The following is a 22,834-nucleotide window of genomic DNA, read 5'->3' as shown; positions in this document are numbered from 1 at the left end:
TGCCAAGGATTAGCACACCTAAACCTTACAACACCGAGTCATCTTCCTGTTCCAGATAATTTGTGAGAGCCCGTTAACTCCAGCTCTGTAATTAGGTGATTTCAGGTAATATGGCAGATTGTCTTTTCCAAGGATGGCTACAACAATGTTTTCTCATTTCATATACTCTTCTCTGACTTTGTGACTTTGACAGTCCTGCCTTTGAGAGGTGAGTCTATGTCCCCTCACACTGAATTTGGGTGAGCTTATGGGCATGGAAAAAGTGATATTGTGTGACTTCTTTTTTGTTACTTTTTCTTTTTTATTATCATCTTATTGTTGTATTGTGTGACTTCTGAGGTAAGGTCCATAAAAACCAATATAGCTTATATTAGTTTTGTATTGCATCCACAACAAATTACCACAAACTCAGTGGCTTCAAACAATATGCATTTATTGACACATGGGTAGGTCAGAAGTCTGGACACAGCATGACTGAAATGAAGGTGTTAGCTGGACTGAGTCCTTAGAGATTTGGGCTGAAATCTGCTTCCAAGTTCACTGCTATTATTAGCAGAATGCAGTCTTTATTGTCATAAGACTTAGGTCTGTTTCCTTACTGGATGTCAGCAGGGGTCTGCCTGCATTCCTTGCCATGTGGCTACCTCCACCTTCAAAGCCAGCTATGTCAATTCCCTCTCATGTTTCAAATCTGGCTTCCTCTGTCCTCTAGATCCAGATTTAAATGGAACATGTAGTTAAGGTCAGGTACACTTGGACAATCTCCTTATCTTAAGGTCAACCAATTTTAGACCTCAATTACATCTGCAAAATCCCTTTTGTCATAATCATGGGAGTGATGTCCAATAACATTCATAGGTTCTGCTCAGATTTGATAAGAGTTTATACAAGGGGACACTGGGATCATCTTAGAATTCTGCTTACCACATAGCTTTACACTCTTTTTTGGGGGGTGCAGTTCTGGGGTTTGAATTCAGGGCCCTGCACTTGCTGGGGAGGCGCTCTACCACTTGAGCCACACCTCAGCCGTACATTTGCTCTGGATGCTGAGGTACCACGCTGTGAGCAGCCTGTGGTGCAGCCCAGTAGAGAGAAACTGGGCCCCACAACAGCCCCCGCTGAGCTCCCAGACAAAAACCAGAATCAACTTGCCAGCCACGAGTAAGCCATTTAAAAAAGGGGATCCCAGTCACAAGCTGAACCACCCCAGCGGTGCATGGAGCAGATGGGCTGTCCCCATTTAAGTCCTGTCAAAATTGCAAATTTGTGAGTAAAATAAAGGACTGTTGTTGTTCTAAGCCACTACGTTTCCGGATGATTTGTTACACAGCAATAGGTAATCAAAGCCAAGTAATAACCTAGGTAATCGGACCTGCAAGTACTGACAGCTTCCTGCACACAGAGTAGTAACTTATACTTCTGCTAGGATGTTGAGGCAATTGGCATGGAGGGCCTAAAACGTCATTCGATACATGCTTGGCTGGGTGCCGGTGGTCACACCTATAATCCTAGCTACTCAGGCGGCAGAGATCAGCAGGATCATGGTTTGGAGCCAGCCTAGGCAAATAGTTTGAAAGACCCCCATCTCGAAAATACCTAACACAAAAAAGTGGAGTGGCTCAAGTGGTAGAGTGCTTGCCTAACAAGTGTGAGGCACTGAGTTCAAACCCCAGTGTCACAACCCCCCCAAAAAATACATGTTTGTTTAGTTCAAACTCATACTGGACTGATTTATCCTAGTATACCAGCCATCATATTCAGAAGCCCAGCATTTTAAAAGGGTTATCCAAACATTGGGCCCCCTCCTTTGGAGCAATGGCTATATTTGTAAAAATATTTGGGATGTAAATGAATGCAGATAATATTAATTTTTAAAGGTATAATGGATTTATTTGTAATCATTACATAAAGTATTATATTTCAATGTATATTCAATTACTTTTCAATAATTGCCATTTTGATTGGAAAAAGTAGAAAACTGGGAAAATAATCACTAATTTTGTCATTAAAGAATTTTCATCAACAGATATGAGCACTCTCAACACAAGAGTGCTGGAGGATAGAGGTGCACACACTCTCAAAGTAGGCCACCCCTGGATTATTTGTGGATTGCTGAAGGAAAGCTACTTCTACAATGGACAAAGCTGTCAGACAACTCCTTAATTAAGTATCAAACTTATTCACGATGGAACAAAGTAACGCCAGGTGCCTCCCATTTTGATGCATTAAAGACACATCACCTGCCTAGTTGTTTTGCCAAAAAATGTTTAACTTGAATCTAATTATGAGAAAATAGACAAAACCAAATTAAGGACATTCTGAGAAACCACTGTCTTGGACTCTTCAAAACTGTCATTGCAGGCACTGGTGGCTCACGTCTGTAATCCTAGCCACCTGGGAGGCAGAGATCAGGAGGATTGTGGTTGGAGGCCAGCTGGGGCAAATAGTTCTCAAGAGCCCATCTCCCAAATAACCAGAGCAAAATGGACTGAAGGTGTGGCTCAAGTGGTAGAATGCCTGCTTTGTAAGCGAGAAGCCCTGAGTTCAAACTCCAGTCCCACCAAACACACACACAAAAATCATTGTTACAAAAGACAAAAATATCAGAGGACTCTTCTAGATTAAAGGAGATTAACTCGGAGTTAAGGAAATGTGAACTTTGATTGGATCTTGAATCTTCCCCCTTCAACAAGCAGGCAGAAAAAAGCCCAAAAAGCTGTACAATTTTAATATGCACTGGATATTAGATGGTAGCCATACTTCACATTCATTGTGAGATTATTGTACTGTGGGGAAGTAGGCAAATCTCCTTATTTTGGAGCCAGATGCTAAAGTATTTAGGGTGAAATTTAGCCCTGAACCTGGGTGAGGAATTCTGAACCAGCATCTAGTCATAGACGGGAGAGGCAGGCCGCTGCACTCTCCCTCCCTGGGGGCTTTGTGGTGGCCCGTGGCATGGGGGAAGGGCGAGGCTGTGATCCCGCCTGGGGGGGAAGACAACATGCAGGTCCACACACCCACCGGCTGGGTGACGCCCACCTGAGACGCGCTCACCGCAGGAGGCCGAAGGCGATGGATGGCGTCAGGTTCAGCTGCAGGGCAAAGGCCACGCACTCTGCTTCAACATCAGCTGAAAGTTGGGTCATTGGCGCTACTACTGCCAGGCGACCATGACGGGAATGGCAGTGCCACTGTGGACGATGAACGACTACATGAAGACCAAGGAGTTCTGCGATAACCTGACCAGCACGCACTTCTAGGGTCCTGTGGCCAACTGGGCCCTTTAAGGACATGAAGGCGCCAGCGGTCAGTGACCGCATGACAGCAGCGCTCATCTATTCCATGGGCTTCACGCACTTCACCTACTGTGTCCAGCCTCGAAAGGACCTGGGATGGCTGCCATGCCACCAACGTGGTGGCGCAGTGTGCAGGCGAGCCTGAATGTACACCACCACTGTGGCAGCACCACCCTTGCCAAGGCCCATGATCCCCTGTATCCCAGCTCGAGCAAGGTGGCCACCAGCCCCAGTTCGCGACTGTCCCCGAAAGGAGCTTAATGGCCGGGCAGTTTGTGAAGCACCGAACTCTATTTTTTTTTTTTTCGGTACTGGGGCTTGAACTCAGGGCTTACACCTTGAGACACTCCACCAGCCCTTTTTTGTGAAGGGTTTTTTTGAGACAGGGTCTTGCAAACTTTTTGCCTGGGCTGGCTTCAAACCATGATCCTCCCGATCTCTGCCTCCTGAGTAGCTAGGATTACACGTGTGAATCACCAGTGCCCACCTCCTAACACCAAGGAAAACTTGGCGTTGACTCTTGAAAAGGTGCAAACTTGACTTAAATCTGCGGTTTTGGTTAATCAAACCGAAGTTCTTTAGTGTCCTCTATTTTGTGAACTGGGAGGGGACAAAGTATTTTCTGGGTGACGGTGGATTGGCTGCTTTTTTCACAGGACCTGCAAATTGAGGGTTAGATAGGGATGGAAGACTGAATGAAAAAAAGTCACATTATCCAGTAAACCATAGCTTATTTTGCTTGTTTCGTTTTTTAAGCACTCTGGGGAACATGCTTTCATTATTTGCTTTGGGTGTCCAGGGCAAATTAGGGCATTTAGTATTGCACGACCTTTAAAATTTCATTGTCACAAATTCCTATACCCAAAAAGGCTGAGGGGGGGGGGTCCTATTTCTGTGGGGAGGGTATTTTTTTCTTCACAATTCTGGGGTTTGAACTCAGGCCTCATGCTTGCTAGGCAGGCAGGCACTCTACCATTTGAACCACTCTGCCAGCTGGAGGGAAACTTTTTTTTTCAGTACTGGGGTTTGAACTCAGGACCTGCTCCTTGAGCCATTCCACCAGCCCTTTTTTGTGATGGGTGTTTTTGAGATAGGGTCCGGAGAACTATTTGCCCAGCCAGCTTCAAACCGTGATCCTCCTGATCTCTGCCTCCTGAGTAGCCAGGATTACAGGCGTGAGCCACCAGGAGGGAACCGTTTTGAAGTGGGTTTAAATGAACGTAGTAAAATCCAGTTTGGACTTTTAAGGAGTACTTATTAAGAAAATCTAGACTCTCTTAGTGATCAAGAGCAATTAATTATAGAATTTACTATGGAGACTCAGATAAACGACTTAAATGGTTGCTGTCAACTCTGCTAGGTAAAGTAAAGGTGCCAAGATCATAATTCCTTCATCCTTTCCTTATCCCTAAAAGTGAAGAGATGGCTGTTTGTAAAAGTGGCTAGCCTTGTCCCCCGTGCTGAATGTTAGCTAGGACTGGGGGTAAGGGTCACTGGTCAACAGCAGTAGCTGACTCTTCCTCCTAGGAATCCAGTACTATTGACTTTTCTTAAGCCAGGGAGCACAAGACGAGGGAAAAGAGGGGGGGGGGGCTGTGAGTTGAGCTGAGGCATTACCTCCACCTCAGAGGCTGTCCTCTAGGATCAGACCTCAAATTTCCCCCGCTTTTGCCTCTGGAGGATATGGGAAGGTTCAAAGTGGTTACAGGGAACCCAAGCGCTAAAACCTTGCAAAAAGTTGAAAACCATGAAAGGTTCTGAAGTTATCAGCTCTTAGCTGGAAGTCTGGAAGATTCCTCATCTGTTATGACTTTGGAGCATTAGTCCTCTCTGTAGTCTCTGTTGCCAATTCTGTGTTTGGAGGCAGGGCATGAGGAACAAACTGTGAGACAATATAGTGTATCACCTATTGATGTGCAACCAGTAACTCCACAACTTAACAGTTTAAAACAAATATTGCCCCTCAATTTCTTAGGGCCAAGAATCTGGGGATGGAAGATCTACTTCCAGGCTCACTTGTTTGCAGGATGCTCTGGCTCTTTATCCTGTGGGCCTCTCCACAGGGCTGCTCATGGCATGGCCTATCTTACTCCAGAGTGCTTGCTCTAAGAGAGCCTAAGATGGAAGTTCTAGTTTTTTACAGCTTAACTGTGAAGTGACACACCATCACTAGTGCTTCGTTCACACAGACCAACTGTAGTCCACTGTGGGAAGACAGTATGAGGGTGGGAATACGAGGAGGCAAGGATCATTCGGGGCCATATCGGAGGCTGGCTACTGTACACGGTTCTGAAATAAGAACTGTAATGACTATCTAATACTCAGTATAAATAAAGCAGGTAAGGTCATTGCCCACCTTCCTGAAGAAATGTCACATAATGTTCAATTTACACTTGTGTGGTCATTACTAATGTGCCGTATCAGAGCATGGGTTTGAGTTGTTTTTGGAATAATAACTCTTAACATTTTAGATAACTGAGACTACAAAGCAATAATAAAACAAGTTCCTAAAGTTATTAAATGAATCATAATATATCAAGATTAAGATTTTAATGTCTTTTTTTCACTTCACTAAGCATTACGTGAATAGAAATCAATATATCTTTAGGCACGTCTTACAAAATGTGATTTTGTAATCTGAATATATTTCAAAAAAGCCCACTCTAAGACATTTCAGAGCAGGTAGGTTTCTAATTATCCTGCTGAGGTTAACCTGCTGATAATTTCCTATCAGTCTACATTTGTAATTGAGAGATCAAAATGGTTAGAGAAAATACCTAAAAGACTGCAACGCCTCTAGTCTACTGCAATGCTGCCCTTACTACATCTGACACATAACATGCCCACCCAACTAGACGTACCCTTTGTTGCTAGGATATTACTGTTTAAAGGCACATAAGAAAATACTTGAACAAAAATGAACCTTTCAAGTCATCAGAGTAGTAATCATTTCATAATCCCCCCAAACTCTCAAACATAATTCTGACCATGGCAATTTAAAACTGTCTACAGATCTCTACTGCCATTTTATGAAGCTAGGAACATTTTCTGAGTTGGCAGAGCTAGTTTTCCAGAGGTTTTGGTTACTAACACATTTTAGTCATTCTTCAGGATTCAGATGTTTTTATGTCCTGTCACATCTGAGCTTCCTGGTAAAGAACACGCTAAAGTCAAGGGCCTGCACTGTAAGGCTCAAGTAATTTTCTCCTTGAATTCTTTCAAAACTGTGAACCACATATTGCATGCTTCCCCCACTCCTGGGAGGAACAGGAAGAGGCTGAGACTAAAGCACATTGCTGGATGAAGTTGGGGTATTCCATGTGGAAACAAAGGAAGAAAGGAATGTCCTTCTTGGGTTTCTTCCTGTGACTGAGAAGTGCCCCTGGAGGTGAAGCTACAAAAGGTAGGCTGCAACAAAATCCAGGAAATACAGATGATTTGCAAATTGAAATTACATTGTTCATGTCTCTTTTATTATTCTGAAATTACAAATTTTAATTAAAAAATTTAAAAATACACAAGTACATTTTTATTGTGAAAATTTCATATGAGAGTATACAAAATAGGAAAGCCTAATTCCTTCTGACTACTCCAAGGTCCCAATTCCTTTCACAGAATAACAGCAAAAAGGCTTAAGCAAAAACACACAACTTTCCACACTTCACTTTTCATAAAATATACATAGTATTACAGCATGCTATGCATAGGTAAACATTTTGTTGTTCTATTTATTTACTTTTGGCAGTGCTAGGGTTTTAACCCAGGGCCTCATGCATGCTAGGCAAGCACTTGACCACCGAGCTCTACTCCCAGCCCTGCTTTCCTGCTTCGTATATCTTACAGGTCATTCCACGTTCCTGCACTGCAGCGTCACCTTGTTCTTTCTCATGCTTACATGACACTCTGCAGCAGAGGTGCTGTATTAATGGGCCCTCTCACTGTTGATGGCTTGGTAACAATGCTGCTGAGTGCATCTTTTTGAGCATACCTGGGCCCACTGCACAGTTCTGTGGGAGATGCCCACAGGGTGATGTCTCTCCATAGGCTACATCTCCTTTAAAGTTCTCTCTAAGCAGGTCTTCCCTTCTCTGTTTCAGTGTAAATGTTACTGGTATGGTATAAAGTTGTCTGAATCATGCCTTTATCAGAGAAGACAAATAAATCCAGTAAGATGACAGCTTGGATATCATCATCTGTATCTTACAAATCCTTGTATTTGCATCTACTTCAATGCCTGGCACATGCCTGGCACTTGGTAAGTGTGTGTTGGATAGATAAGGAAAAACTAGACACAGGTATAAAATGGAAGGGTTCATATCCGAATGGTCTTAAAATTAGAGATCAGGTCTTAGCCAGGTGCATGGTACTATAGCTCTGGACCTTGTATTGAAGAAAAAAATAGCCGGCACCAGTGGCTCACACCCATAATCCTAGCTACTCAGGAGGCAGAGATCAGAAGGATCATGGTTCGAAGCCAGCCAGGCAAACAGTTCCTGAGACCCTATCTCAAAAATACCTAACACAAAAAGTGCTGGTGGTTGACTCAAGGTGTAGGCCCTGAGTTCAAGCCCCAGTACGCCAAAAAAAAAAAAAAGGAAAAAAAAATCAGGTCTTAAATTGGTTAGTGAATCAAGATTCCATTTCATCCCATGTTTTGCATCTCAGATCTAGAAGCTAGGAGATGTTTTATTAAAGTTTCTTAGTTTGGGACAGTTGCAAGATGAATAAAAATTATTACTGAAGTTCTCAAGGAACTTCAAGAAATGAAGGGAGAAAGAAAACACAAGACTAAGGACTAAATAGCAACTGGGAAGATTAAAGCACAAAGTTATGAACACATTTGCATTTATTCAAATTTCACAGAATTGTATTAAATGCCTTTTAAAGTAAAAATATATGCCAAATATATTCCATTCCTCTGCCCTATAGAATGGTGGGCAGTTGAATAGATGAAGGAGCACATTTATCTTTACTCATGCTTGGCATGGAGCAATTCTTCCAGGCAGAGTTGTGAGAACAAGGCAATTCTATCTCAGAAAGTCCAGAGGCAACCTGGCCTTGGAGATGAGCAGATGGAAGGGAAGGTGGAAGTGAAGTCAACTCTAAAGACCACTGCATGTAATGGTACAGTGTTTGTGTGGTTTGGGAACAAATAGGATAAAAGTTCAGAGTGGAAGACTTTTAGGTCAAAGGAATAGAAGAAGTATGAATGAATTTGTCAATTTTTTGAAAAAAAAAAAAAGATGTCTTGTAGTTTCCATAAGAATGTTAAAATTTCATAATGAAGGGCCAAGTTTAGTTGACAATGTAACTAGTATTTATACCTATGAATACTCCTAGGCTAACAGATAAACCTTCAAACAAATATTCATTGAGGATGAGGGCCAGGTTTGGTACCAGGACTACTATACAAAACCAGCTGGGACTGCCATGGATTTAACTTCTCCTAAGTGTTCTTAGGAGTTCTTAAGCTGCAACTGAGCTTCCCCCACATCTCTGCTGTGAGAAGCCTGGACCCTCCCCTTGCATAGGTCAGTAAAATCACTGTACTCTGGGCCCCCAATGAGCAGCTCAGCAGTCTCCTTGTCCTATTGCTAAGTTGTACTCAGATCTAGTACTAACATTTCTGTATTAAGTGGAAATGGCTAGAAAATAGCCTTCCAGGCAAGTTTTCCCCTGGCCTTCTCTCAAAAAATATTTCTACCTCAACATTTATATTCCAGTCCCCTCTTCTGCATCATCATGAGTATGACTTTCAGGCAGAGGCAGAGGGAATAGGACACATCTGCCAGGGGGCGGAGCACTCTCTGTGAGCTCTTGGCCTGAAGGCCTTCACCATGGTAAGCAGCTGTAGTTCAGGACCAGAAAAGACTCTTACCTTTGAAATAGGAAAAAGTCCCTTGATGGCAGCAAGGTGTGGAACAGGTGTATCTAATATTTTTTGATTGGTATATATTACACAACACCAAGTTTATGTATATGAAAAAATATTCCCGAAGAGTCAGAAAAAAGTCTAGGACAACAAAAACTCCCTTTTGTTTGGGTACAGTACTCTGGAAACTTTCTCCTTTTGCATAGAAAAGGTGCCTGACCTGGAAGCCATGCTGTCATTCACAGAACATGCCTGATTTTTGCTGAAGGACAACCTAAAATGAAAGGGAATGTTTTATTTTCTGAAGATGGTTATTTATGTTAACCAGTGTTCCTTACAGAAATTAGTCAATTGCTATTAATGCCACAGTAAGAGTGGGGCATCACCAGCACCATTTGGGGGCAGACATACTTACTGAATTTTTTGTTATAAAGATGATTCACAGCCGGGCACCGGAGGCTCACATCTGTAATCCTAGCTACTTGGGGGACTGTGATTGGGAGGACTGCAGTTTGAGATCAGCCTCGGCAAATAGTTCATGAGACCCCCATCTCCAAAATAACCAGACCAAAATGGACTGGAGTTTGTGGTTCAAGTGGTAGAGCGCTTGCTTTGCAAGCACGAAGCCCTGAGTTTAAACCTCAATCCAACAAAAAATTAAAAAAAACAAACAAACAAAAAACTGATTCACCTAAGATCAGACCAGCGACTTCGGGTATATCTGGCTAACAAAACTGCCAGAGAGTTGATGTTGAATGACTTCACAGATGTGAGAACATTAATTAGAGAAAGAGCACCAAGCTCAGTGCCCTTCCTTTGAAATAGTAAGGGTACAGGGAACCTGGGTTAGACTGCTGTGTGTTCAGTATGGCCTCACATAAGAGAGCAGACATTAAAGAGGCGAGACTATTGTGTCATTTAAACATCCTAGGCCTAAACTCACCTCAGGCCTTCTTTTCAGGTGTCTGTATCACAGCTTCCTTTGAATCCAGTTTTTGATGTTGTAGATGGAGGCTGTCTAGCTTCTGCATAACTTCTGTAAGACCATTTCTAAGATCTTCATTGTTTCTCAAAAATTCCTTTACCACTTCCAGTTGATTGGAGATCTGCAAGAAGAAATCATACAAAGCACAGCTTAGGATAATTTTTATAGGAGCCTTAGAATTCAAATGACAAACTAGTAGCTTCAAGACTGGCTCCTGTGACTGAAGGACAACATAAAATGCTAGGGTTCGAACCCCTGGGTTCTATTCCCAGCACCCTCCCCACCTGAAACCTCCAGATCTGCTCTTGCTCAAATGTCCACCAAGAGACAGAAATCTTAGCTACAGGAATCTGTACACAGACAGGTTAAGGTTTGAAAATAAGAAACCCTCCACTCAAAGAAAATACAGCCCAGAACACAATCCAGGATAGCTGATTCTGAGACTATACCCTTGTATGCTTGTCTCCTCAAATGTTTTGCTTTAAAACTTCCTGCATTTATATGAAAAGGTTTCATTTTATACACATAAAATGTCCTCTTCCAAACCCTGTTTCTAGTTACCCAGGCTCCTTTTCCTAGAGGTGACCATAATGAACCACCTCTTCTGTTTCTTTCTGAGATATCCCATGCATTTACAGGTGAACATGTGTGTGAACATTTTTGAAAACACAAATGGCAGTATACTAGACACTATTCTTCAACTGATCTCTTCTGTGGGAAATTATCAAGAGCAGCCTCATTTTTAATAGGTGAATAGTACTCCAACTATGGATGTTTCATATTCTAACATATTTTAGCATAATGCTGCAGTAATTAACCTGTTACATGTGTTATTTTGCATAAGTGACACATCTGTTTATAGGATCTGTTTTTAGAAGTAAAATGCAGTTCTAATTCTGATTGAGTTTGCTATTTTAATTTGAATAGATTTTGCCCCAACAACTATGTATAGAGGTTGTACCAATTAAAACTTGCCCCCAGCAACATAATTCTCAACATTTAAGCTAGAACAAAGAATCACAGAGTAGTACCAGGCAAGTGTTTTCTCTGACCTTATCTCAGAATACTCTCACTGGTCACTGTACTTATTACAAAGACAGGAGGTACTCTTATTTTGGGATGTGGGGAATGTTTTTAGGCAAGTGCTCTATGATTGAGCTACACCATTCCCAGTGCTCAGTGAATGTTTTCAGATGGATGACCCTCAGCTCTATACAAAGTCAAAATTATCTAAAATCTAATGACGAAAAATAGGGCAGCAGCCTGCCCTAGTGGAGTGGTAGCTCTTCTGCTTCAAAGAGCAGACCTAACAGATTGGGTCGTGGTAGGTCCAACAAGTACTGTTTAGTAGAACACATGGGACTAAAGCCAGATGCCAGATGATATCTGCCAGGAATGGCAGGGAGGGGAAGACTGGAAAGGCTGTGGCTAGGATGACTAGGGAGCAGGGAAGGAAAGGAAGGCACTGAAGATGACATGAGGACTGCAGACTGGTCAGTAAGTAGATTGGGGCCATGCCCTTCAGGTGGAGCTATTAGTTGCACGGCTGGAACCAGCCTAGAACTTTTTGCAAGATGCTAGGCTTTGAATAACAACTTGGAAACCATAAAAACATGAAGGAACTGCCTAGTAAGCATGAAGCCCTGAGTTTAAAACCCCAGTACTGCCAAAAAACAAAAACAAAAACAAAAACAAAAAAAAACCCATGCAATAAAAACCATGAGCTTTTATGGACCATGCCCAAAGCCCTGGCCACACTTGCAGGGCTATCTGTAGTTCCCAGCTGATGCCCACATGGGACTGCACTGCTGGCTCCATACACCACACGGATCCCAGCAGGACTCCTCGCCCTCTTCTCCTTGTTCTGAGAACTTCTCACTTGGTACCTGGAAGCTGTGTTCCTTGTGCTGCTAATTCTTGACCCTCCTCACAAAGCCTCAAACTGGTTTGTTCCATTCCGTTTAATTCCTGTTTCTGGACTCAGGGGTTTTATGCAAAAACTTCTGTTCTTCCTCTACCACCTGCTCCAGTTCTCTTTTTCCATTCCAAATCACTATTCTTTCTCATTGTTTCCACCAGGAGTGCCTCATAACTGACATATTTTGGATCTTCGGTTTTCCCTTTGTGTAAAGCAATAAATGTGCTTAAGAGGTGTTTGTGGCTGGGGTGATTATTTTAGCTTGACAGCAAGACAGAGTCAAAAGGAGGGTTTAAAAAAAACTATTGGAGCTGGGGGTATGGCTCAGTGCTTCTGTAGCATGTTCGAAGGTTCGATCCTTGGCACTGCACAATTGATTAAAAATTAGTAAGAATAGAGAAGGCTTGTATACATTTATATGCGAAGTGGAAAGAGGAAGTGAAGACAGAAAACTGAAAGCACTAGAAAAATTACAATAGTTATACAAGCTTGGACACTGAAGCCCAGCTTTGTTACTTAACTAGCTGTGTGCTTTGGGCAAGACATTTGACCTCTCAAGCTTACTTCTATGTATTCAAATTATCGATGTTGATACCAATACCATCTGAGTCTTGGGGATGGTGGTTAGAAATGATCTCAGCATTGTAAATGGTACATTCCTTTCTTCCCATGTTCATTTAGTTCATGCTGAATTTGAGGGTCAGTCTACTACATGCCCATCTACTAGGTGTGTAAAGATGGCCAGTATCCTACCTTTATCCTAGGTAAAGGATGCTGAGCAACTTTACTCTTTTAGGTATTTTAAGCCAAAACTCTTGGGCTCGACTTTGACCCCTCTTTTCACATGCCACCACTAGCCACCTCACCACCCCTATACTTTACCCTGGTCTGAACTGCCATCATCTTTTGCCTAGAAAATTGTACTAATATTTCTGGAATATAACAAATGAGGTATGATTTTCTATCCTTTCCCTGATGGCCTAGAGTGCACTTTGTCACCACCCCTTCTCCCTAAGCTTCCCCATGGATCTCTGTGAGGTGGTTACCTCATCACAGATAAAGAAATCAGTAATGACTTTGAAACATGTACAAATTCTTTACAGGTTTTTTTACCCATTTCTTGTATTCAATGTTCTTTAGCTGAATTTTTAAACCCCCAGATCTTATCCCAGCACTGAGGCTGGCAGACTATGTGAAGGGTACTTGGGTGGTAGCCAAATCCTAGGACAAGTGGCCCATGCTGGACACACATTCCCAACATGGTGAGTGGCCTGAGCAGCTGCTGCTCCCATCTGGTTCCAAAGCAGAAAGCATCTTACTCCTACAGCTCTACATGCACAGTGCACTTCAGTGGAAACCCCCTTTCAATAATATGATCTATCATAAAGGTTCATTGAGCTACCAGAAAAGAATAGAGATGCTACATTGTCCCATGATGTGTTGGCGGATACTTCACACTAAATTACCACTATGGACCATTTTTCTCAACTTAGCTTTCCAACCCTAGCTCTACTGTTTTAACAAAATCTAGACATAGGTCTTGGTAAGCATTCACAAAAAAAGGCCTGTGGTCATAACATAGCCACTGTATTTCTTCATTCCTCAATACATGTTTTTTTCTTATTTTACCACCTCAAATGAGAATGCATCTCACCATTGATAGTGTCTTAAACTAGCAGCATTTGTTTTCTTCCTTAGAAGTAACTGAAACAATGTTATGTCTTGCAATTGATAGCATTCACTGAAATGTGGCCTTATCGAGTCATCTGACTTTGGAGACTAGCCCTAGAAAACATGGATAACCTACATGGTACTGAATTTCAGAAAAGGTCAAGTGCCATACATGTGGAAAGCTGACCTTCAACTTCTTTGAGATAACGTGCCAACCAATCCCAACCTACATTCTGATCAAGTGAAATAGGAGAACTGCTGTAGTCTGCTGAACAGAAAGCATGGAAAATGGGAATTTATCAACTCCATGTAGAGACTGTGTGATCCAGATGACCAGCCCATTAACCACTACTTCCTCTCTGTAAGACAGATAACGAGGGTTGGACATGTGCAGTTGTCAGTGCCTCAGTGATACCAGATCTGCAGGAAAGCCACAGGACCAGAACGGGAAGACCTCCAGCCAGCCTTACCCAAGCACCAGCGACCTGGGACCCTGGCCTCACCTTTACAGCAGGAGTGATGATCAAATGATTGCCAGGCTCCCTTCCAGCTCTTGGACAGAGACTCCTGATGAGCTGGTTGCTTCTTATATTTTGCTCTTTGTCACATAAAGAGAGAAGAATGAACCAGTAATGACTAAGGGGCAGTGAGAGCCTGGTCCTCTGGTTGTCTTCTCTTGCTCTTTCCTACTTCTAAAAGAAGCAGTAGGAAGAAAACTAGGGCTAGTTTTAATGCAATTTTAAAGTACAGTGACACAACATGTAAATTTAGAGAAGAGAAGATTTAATGTCATCATTAAATCTAAGTCATCATTTAAGAAATCATGGCCAGGTGATGGAATGGCTCAAGTGGTAGAGCGCCTACCTCACAAGCGTGAGGTCCTGAGTTCAAACCCCAGGACCACCACCAAAGAACAAAACAAAACAAAACAAAACAAATCCAAACCATGGCAGGCACACCCAAACAGTGGCGGTACCTGGTCATCAAGCTAACGCTAACTGACCTCATCATGCTGACTGAAGCATAGGATCAAAGTAAACATGGTTAATATAGTCCTACTTACCAGGAGATGTGATGTAGTGAGTGAAATACACACTTTTACATTAAATAGATACTCCCCTGTGTTAAATGAGGTCATCAGAAAACCCACTTGCCTTAGACAAGGAGGAATGGAGAGTGCTGGTAATCTAGAATTCTAACTAAGCCAGGTCTGGAATCTCTCTGAACCTTACTAGAACACAATTCTACAATTGTTAGTTTCTTTTAGACCTTACACATAAATAACTAAGGAGTCTCGTGTCGCTTGTGCTTCTATCAGGGCTAAGACCATCACTAGTCTTCAGGTCCTAAGATAGAAACCGTTATGACCTTCTAGCCCATCTCCCCTTCTTCCAGTGTCATGCCATGTCCCAAGTAATGTACCAAGTCACTAAGACCCATTAGCTCTGCCTAACAAAGCCTCCAAAGTCTGGCTACTCCTCCACAGCCTCTCACCCTCACTGCAAGAGCCTTCTGGATAATCTCTGGTCATTTATCCAACCTCAAACTGCTATAAGAATTTACTTTCTAAAAGCCACATCAGATTCTTTTGCTCTTTCTTGCTTAAAAACATCTGTTGCGTCCCTGAGTTCTGGGAATAAGGCTCAAACCCATTGGTGTGGCACAGAAAACCTAAAATATGGTTTCAACCACCATACCATGCTTTTCTACCTGTGCTCACCTGGCCATTGCCAAGTTCCAAACTAGTCTTTCATGTCATTCCATATGGTGTTCCCTCAGCCAAGAGCATACTTTTTCCCTTGCCAATTTTCCAAACTCCTATCGAATCCACGAAAACATTCACTTCTGGAAATTACTCACTTGTAAATCAGAACCCTAACTGGTTCTGTGTCAAAATGAGCTGCTCCTCCCTCTTTCCTCACTCACAGAGAATCTAATCCTTTCCTTTACCTCTTCAGAAAACACTTCTTGTTCTTCCGCTTGACGGTATATCTCTTGTAGTTTTTCCTTTAGTAATTCCATTTCGATTTCATTTACTTGGCTCACACTCAGGTAACTTCCTATTTCACATTCACGCCCATCTCGTTGATCTTCCTCAGGGATGTGAACAGCCCAGTCAGATGTCAATAGCTGTGAGACCACACAATTATATGAGCTGATTTATTTTTAAAACATTATAATTATTTTGTAAGGTTTGGGGTGGAACCCATGGCCTTGCACACACTAGGCAAGTGCTCTGTATCTGAGCTATATCGCTAATCCGTTGAACTGCTTTAATGGAAAAGACATTCCATTGAATTACACAAAGAATTTATAATTAAACACCATTAATTGGAATCACATTAACCACACATTATTATTAAAGAAAAGTTTCTTGGCTTGGCATAATTCCAGATTTCACATTAGCACTCTTTCCTTTGCTCATATTCTAAAATTTAGTTTGGGGCTAGGATGTAGGTCAGTGGTAAGAATGCTTGTCCAGAATGGGTGAGGAGGCCCTGGGTTTCATCCCCGGCACACACAAAACCCCTCAAAATAAAATGAAATAAGGTCTGGAGCAATAATAAAAACATCATGGTATTGGCATAAAAACAGATACAAAGACCAATGGAACAGAATAGAAGACTCAGGCACAAACCCAGGCAACCATTTTGAGTTTTGACAAAGAAGCCCAAAACATGTGTTGAAGAAAAGATAGTCTCTTCAACAAATGGTGCTGGGAAAACTGGATATCCACTGTAGAAGATTGAAACTAGATCCCAGCCTCTCACTGTGTACTAGTATCAATTCAAAGTGGATCAAAGATCGCAATGTAGCACTTGAAACTGCAAACTGCTACAGGAAAGAATAGAAAAAACACTGGAATGTATAGGCATTGGTAATAACTTCCTGAACAGAACTCCAATAGCTCAGCAATTAACAGAAAGGATTGACAAATGGGACCGCATCAAATTAAAAAGCTTCTTTATGGCAAAGGAAACAGTCACCAGACTGAAGAGACAGCCTACAGAATGGCAGAAAATCTTTGCCAGCTATACATCTGACAAGGGATTAATAACCAGAATACACAAGGCACTCATAAAACTAACACTGCAAAGAATCAACAACCCAATGAATAAATGGGCAAATGAACTGAACAGGCAATTCTCAAAAGAAGAAGTACAAATATATGAAGAGACGCTCAACATCCTTGACCATAAAGGAAATACAAATCAAAGTGACACTAAGATTTCATCTCATTCCAATCAGAATGACTATTATCAATAACACAAACAGCTGGGCACCGGTGGCTCACATCTGTAATCTTAGCTACTCAGGAAGCAAAGATCAGGAAGATCATGGTTTGAAGCCAGCCCAGGCAAATAGTTCAAAACACTCTATCTTGAAAATACCCAACATCAAAAAGGGCTGGCAGAGTGGCTCAAATGGAAGAGCACCTGCCTAGGAAGCATGAGGCCCTGAGTTCTGAGTTCAAACCCCAGTACTACCAAAAAACAACAAACAAAAAAAACAAAACAAACCCCCACAAACAACAAATGTTGGCAAGGATGCAGGAGAAAAAGGAACCCTTATCCACTGTTGATAGGAATGTAAATTAGTGCAAGTACTATGGAAATTCCTCAAAAAACTAAAAATAGGGCTGGAAACATGGCTCAAGCAATAGAATGCCTGCCCAGCAAGCATGAAACCCCGAGTTCAAACCCCAGTACTGCAAAAACAAATAAACAAACAAAAAACTCACTCCCCCCAACCAAAAACTAAAAATAGACCTACTGATCCAATGATACCACTCTTGGGCATATACCCAAAGGAATGTAAGTCAGGTTACAATAAAGGCACCTGCACACCCATGTTTACTGAAGTATTATTCATAATAGCAAAGCTCTGGAAACAGCCCAGATGCCCTACAACTGATGAATGGATGGATTAAGAAGATTCGGTATATATACACAGTTCAGCCATAAAGTAGAATGAAATTTTGTTGTTTGCAGATAAATGGATGGAACTGGAGATCATCATGCTAAGCAAAGGAAGGCAGGTTCAGAAGGACAAAGGCCACATGTTTTGCCCTATCTGTGGAAGCTAGACCTAAAAGATAAATGTATACATAAATATATACATAATCTTATATACATACATACATATGTACATGCACATACACAGAGAACAAGATTGTAATAGTGGGTCTGTCAGAGGGGATGGGGCGGGGTATGAGAGAAAAAGAGAATGCTAGAGAGTGAATAATAACAAAATACATTTCATCTGTGTATGAAGACAGTATAACGAAACACACTGCAAGCTGCTGAATAACAGGGGCGTAGAGCAATAGAGAAAGAGTAAATAATAGAGGGGGTCGATCTGATTAAAGTACAATATATGCATGTGTGAAATACCACAACAAACCCCCCTTAGAATAATCAACATATACTTAAAAAAACAAAGGACAGAAGGTCTAATGGGTCCTACCCTGGGGTGGGTACCAGTGGGAGGGTAAACAGAGAGGGTAAAGAAGGGCAAATACAGTGGATATACTTTGTATATGTGTATGAAAACTGAACAATGAAACCTGTTGAAATTGTTGTTAAGAAAGGGGAAAGGGGATGAAGGAGAATGAAGTAGAGGGGAATCTAATTAAGACACATTATAAGCACATATGTAAATGTCAAAATGAAACCCCCTGTAGACCTAATATATGCTAATAAAAATGTTTAAGAAAAATAAGGGCTGGAGGTGAAGTTCAGTGGTAGTGCTTGCCTAGCATTTGTGAAGATCTGGGTTGGATCCCAACCACCACACACACAAAAAAAATCTAGTTTGAAACTAATAAATGTCAAATTTTAAACGAGTGACTGCTTGCTTATGATTCCTTAGTTCTTTATGCCAGAACTGTTAAATAGGAGGTCTACCTGTTCTATTCTGGAGTACACTGCCACAATCTCTGGGATGTTCCTGAATTCATTCAGAAAATTTTGGATCTTCTTATGAAAATCTCGAAGCCATGTAGATGAGACTTTCATCTCTGAAGAGTGCATGATCTCATTACGACACTTGATCACCTGCAAAATATATCATTTTTTCTACATATTACAAATAATCCAGGGTACTATGTACTCTTTCTAATGACCCTCAGAGTAATACATGTGTATGAGTTGTTCTCTGGTAACACAGCAAAAAACTTAAATCTCCCAGAGGAAATCTGACAAGCATAGTGATCTATTCTGACAGTGCTATGCATTAGTGTTTTCTTCAGTTCTATGTAATTTGGTCTTAACAACCAAATGAGATTCTGAAGGCCAGGATTCAAACACTGGCATACAATAGACAAGAATGATGCATTACTATTTTCCGTTGTTGTTTTGTGGTGCTGGGGTGGAACTCAGGGCCTCATGCAAGACTCTACACTGAATCACATCCTCTAATTTTTTTTTAATATGAAAAATTACTTTGCCTCTGTTTATGGCAGAGCAGGGAAGAGAAATCTGAGCTTCATCTATTTCAGTGGCAAATGGCACAGGCACAATAACAAGTTGTCAGGAAACCTGAATTAGGGAGAACTGTAGGGGTAGTTCTTGACCACATTCGTTCTAGGGTTCTTAGACATCACAGCAGGTGTGTATGATGAGCCCCATGAGCCTGCCTAGTGATGCCAACTTTGGGCCAAAGTCTACCTTTCTTTGCACACCACTGTTCTGAGGGGCTAACGTGCTATGCCTGTATGGCTGGCTTAATGTCACGGGGTATCTCACCACTGGCCTTCCCAGTACTGACCTGACTAACTCAATGTATGGTTTTGAATCTGAGCTCTTACCTCTGTGACTTTCTTTCGATCAACCATGAAGTGATCACAGGAGTTGATAAGACTTAAAAGAGCTGCAGCATCACACTCCTCGGGTCCTCGTTTGTCTGCCAGTCCTCGGGGCATGAAGGCCTACAGCAGGGGAGGAACGAGGGGCACCTGAGCCTCCTCTAACTCTAGGAGTTGGAGAGGCAATGTTACTTGGACAACTGAAATTCTCCTACCCACTGAAGTGTCAAGCTAGCATCTCATGAGTTCAAAATGCAAGTGGGGAAAACAGTGTCACAGCTAAGCCTTGGCCAAGGGCAAGAGTTGCAGGCTTCTGCTATTAGATATAAATGACATAACTTTTTTTATCCTGTTATGTGCCATTATGGCACATAAACAGAAGAAAGGGTAAAAGTTATCTTTTTTTTTCCCTTGTCCTTACTGAAATTTTAGTGGCTGAAATGTTTAAAAAGACTTAAAATAATACAGCTGCTCCAAAGTGCCCTGAGAAAGTTCAGTATGGTAGCATTTATTGGTAGCATTAAAAATGTGGTCAGAGCTAGGTTCAAATGCCAATTTGGCCACTTGCCAGCTGTATGACCTTAGGCAACTTATCCACAGATCCCTTGTCAATAAATGGGGGATAACTGTCCTCATCTACCTCAAAGAATGATGTGAGAATTAAGTAGTGAATGCAGGTAGAGCACTGGCAGGTCATAAATACTAACAATTATTGTGTCAACAGTGCAAGGTGAGTAGGCTCTACATAGGAGTGACAGAAGGAATCCTAGGATTTGACACACTAGATGCTCCAGAAGGCCTCATTTAGCACTATCTTGCCTTCAGTAAGATTTTATGACATGGACCACAAAAAACGGTAGCAAGACGTGGGTGTATATCTTTCTTGAAATATTTCCAAACTTACATCTAGATGCAGCATCTTTATCAGGCTAAGAGTCTCAAGGGTACATTCCTACCAAGGGACTAGAACAGATGACATATGAAAAATGTCCATAAGAACTCTAAATAAAAGAGATTTGTTCCACTGAGAGCAAGCACATTTCAGCAAGCAAGCAACTATGATGCCTCTTACAGTGCTGCTTGTACTGGTATTCCAAAAATGCTGGCACTGCTAAGGCACTCCAAGGAGAGTCAGGGTTATTTTGTTCCTGATGGTGGGGGAATCATACACTTGAGCCTCACATAATTTAGAAAAATTTTATGTACTGAATGACCCCTATGAAAGTTCCAGCAACTAGTACCATTGCTCTCTGTCTCAATACCCACTAACAAGCTGACCTTCTGAAAGAAGTCTATCATGGATCCTACAAAAGCTAACAAGGATGCTAAGTAACTTACACAGGCAAATGAATGCAACAAAACTGAAGAAAAGAAACTACTTAATTCATTTGTTGTTGAGAGGAAAATGCAGTGAGAGGGGCTTTAGTTGCCTCCAAACCAGGTGTAGTTTTTCTTTTCCATTATAAAGTAGGTTCTGTCTGGCATTTTCTCACTGATACAAACTCATCTTTCCCAAGTTACAGCTTTATCTTCCTTGCAGTGAAAGCAGCATCTTAAAAATTTGTATTGCATATAGTAAATGCACAGGAGAGCAGGATGTGAGACATTGAGACTTCCCATGCTCACAGAGTGTGAGCATTCAAGGCAAAGGCTGAGGTAGAGTAGGCCAATGAGGATATAACAGGGAGCCCAGGGGACTGAAAGGATGGGGTTAGAGAGGGAATACACACCCAGGATTGGATTAGAAGGTCTGCAGGTGACCAGACAAGAAGAGGAAAGATTGGTATAAGCAGGCAGTATGGGCTTCAAGAGGATTCTAAGGCTGTAAAAGCAGTAATGGAGACCAAACAGGTGAGAGGCAGCCACAGAAAATAGAGTCTTGGTTAAGTTTCATTTTTTTCCCTTTTCTAGGTAAAAACAGAAATTAGCAACTCTATGCAATGAAAAATGTGGGAATGAGGATGTAAGTGTGATCCATGATAGCCAAGTTTGGGGACCACAGACACAGTTTAATTTCTTCATTTTTGAGGGTTAGGGAGCAGGGGTTGGGCCTTGATCATCTGCTCCCCAATGCCAACCCTGTGTCTGCTACTAACTGACATCTAGACTGACTCAAAGTTAATTCGCATTAGGAAACCATTTCTAATTGCTCCTCTCCACTCACTGGGCTTCTGGCAAACGTCACGAAGTCGGAAAAAAAAATTCCCAATGGGCCTGGCTAGGAAGTTACATTGCCAAAACCTGAAGTCGAGCCTAATAGCCCATCTTTATCCAGGTGCTTACCCCCTCTCCACCTCCTGTAGTTTTATTCCTTAGCTGGGCACTTAGCGGTCCTGTTCTAGTCCTAGCTTCCTTTGGCTTCCGCTGCCATTCTACAGCCCAAATGAGCCATTCTGTGAACCTATGGTGAAAAATGTCTTACTCGTTTCTCCCTCCATGCCTATGCTCAGGATGCTGGGTCTACATCTTGCCCCATATCTCCTGTTGAAACCTTTCCCATAGCTTTCCAAGCAGGGGCGGGGAGCAGAGAGGTAGAAGAAAGCGGCCCCTGTACTAAGCTGAGTTGGGTTCTTCTCAATGGCCTCCTAACCACTTAGACACTAGACCTTACATAACCACTCATCTCTCTGCACCACTGTTTATATTATAGTGACTGGGCTTCCAGACAGCCTCACCAGCCGCAGGCGCTTACCTTGGCCACCTCCCACGCGTCGACGGGCCACCGGCCCGGCTGGCAGTTCCCCCAGTACACGTCTCCATTTCTGTTGAGGTGATGTTTCAAAATCTCCCGTTTCCACTCTGCGCACGCCTGGCACTGAGGCTGAAACTACAGGGGGCAGCGGTGAGGAGGGGTCCGGGGGAGAGGGGCGGCGTCTGGGAAGCTGAGCCTCTGGTGTCGCGGTGGGCTCGCGGAGGGAAGAGGACACTGCGCTCTGGGACTGGGACAGGAATAGGGATGGGGTGGGGGGTAGCAGTCAAGGCCCCGGGTCAGGAGCTCACCTGGCGAGCGCGCGGGCTGCACCGTGAGCCGCCGCTGCAAGAGGCGCGGAGGCCCAGGCCAGGGGCGGCGGCGAGCAGGCCGCGGTGGAAGGCGAGCACCTCGCGACCGATGAAACCCTGCAGGCAGCTGCGTAGCAGAAGCAGACAGTGTCCTGCCTTCACCCAGTTCTTGTACTCGGCGCAGTTGAGGCGCACGGCCAACTCCGACAGCACCATGTCCGGCTCCAAGGCCCGGGCCGGGCAGGCGGAAGTGCGTAAGCGCCGGCGCCTGGGAGTTACCCAAGGC

General features: G+C 42.7%; 1 protein-coding gene across 8 annotated transcripts; it reads right to left on the bottom strand.

Annotated features, from left to right (window-relative positions):
• Positions 1–416: 416 nt before the first annotated feature.
• CXHXorf38 (chromosome X CXorf38 homolog) lies at positions 417–22,834 on the bottom strand. Of its 8 annotated transcripts, none has more exons than XR_012444251.1 (8): positions 22,549–22,825; positions 22,241–22,375; positions 19,552–19,671; positions 18,650–18,799; positions 15,693–15,872; positions 10,112–10,274; positions 9,175–9,442; positions 5,832–6,704 (listed from the first exon to the last, which is right to left on the bottom strand). XR_012444251.1 is itself a non-coding variant. In XM_074062723.1 (7 exons), exons 1-6 carry the CDS (start codon positions 22,762–22,764, stop codon positions 10,113–10,115), a joined length of 963 nt encoding a protein of 320 aa, XP_073918824.1. In that variant the 5' UTR covers positions 22,765–22,828; the 3' UTR covers positions 417–3,955; position 10,112. The 8 variants fall into 8 exon arrangements, 5 of the variants coding, with proteins under 5 accessions (XP_073918824.1, XP_020017247.1, XP_020017248.1 ...); XR_002212247.2 differs by lacking the exon at positions 5,832–6,704 and adding an exon at positions 6,734–7,435; XM_074062723.1 differs by lacking the exons at positions 5,832–6,704; positions 9,175–9,442 and adding an exon at positions 417–3,955 and having other exon boundaries at positions 22,549–22,828.

Source organism: Castor canadensis, chromosome X (genome assembly GCF_047511655.1).
Source record: "Castor canadensis chromosome X, mCasCan1.hap1v2, whole genome shotgun sequence".
In the NCBI taxonomy this organism is placed as follows: domain Eukaryota; kingdom Metazoa; phylum Chordata; class Mammalia; order Rodentia; family Castoridae; genus Castor; species Castor canadensis.
Note: the sequence above shows the minus strand (reverse complement) of the source record. Positions and strands in the feature narration are given on the sequence as shown.

What these genes read in the sequence shown, in the direction of transcription:
- CXHXorf38 (XM_074062723.1), bottom strand. Translation starts at nt 22,764, where the DNA reads ATGGTGCTGTCGGAGTTGGCCGTGCGCCTCAACTGCGCCGAGTACAAG. An exon ending in ACGCGTGGGAGGTGGCCAAG is followed by an intron (nt 19,672 to 22,240) that starts GTAAGCGCCTGC and finishes CCCCTGCTGTAG; the next exon opens with GCCTTCATGCCCCGAGGACT. An exon ending in TGTACTCCAGAATAGAACAG is followed by an intron (nt 15,873 to 18,649) that starts GTAGACCTCCTA and finishes GTGGTCTCACAG; the next exon opens with CTATTGACATCTGACTGGGC.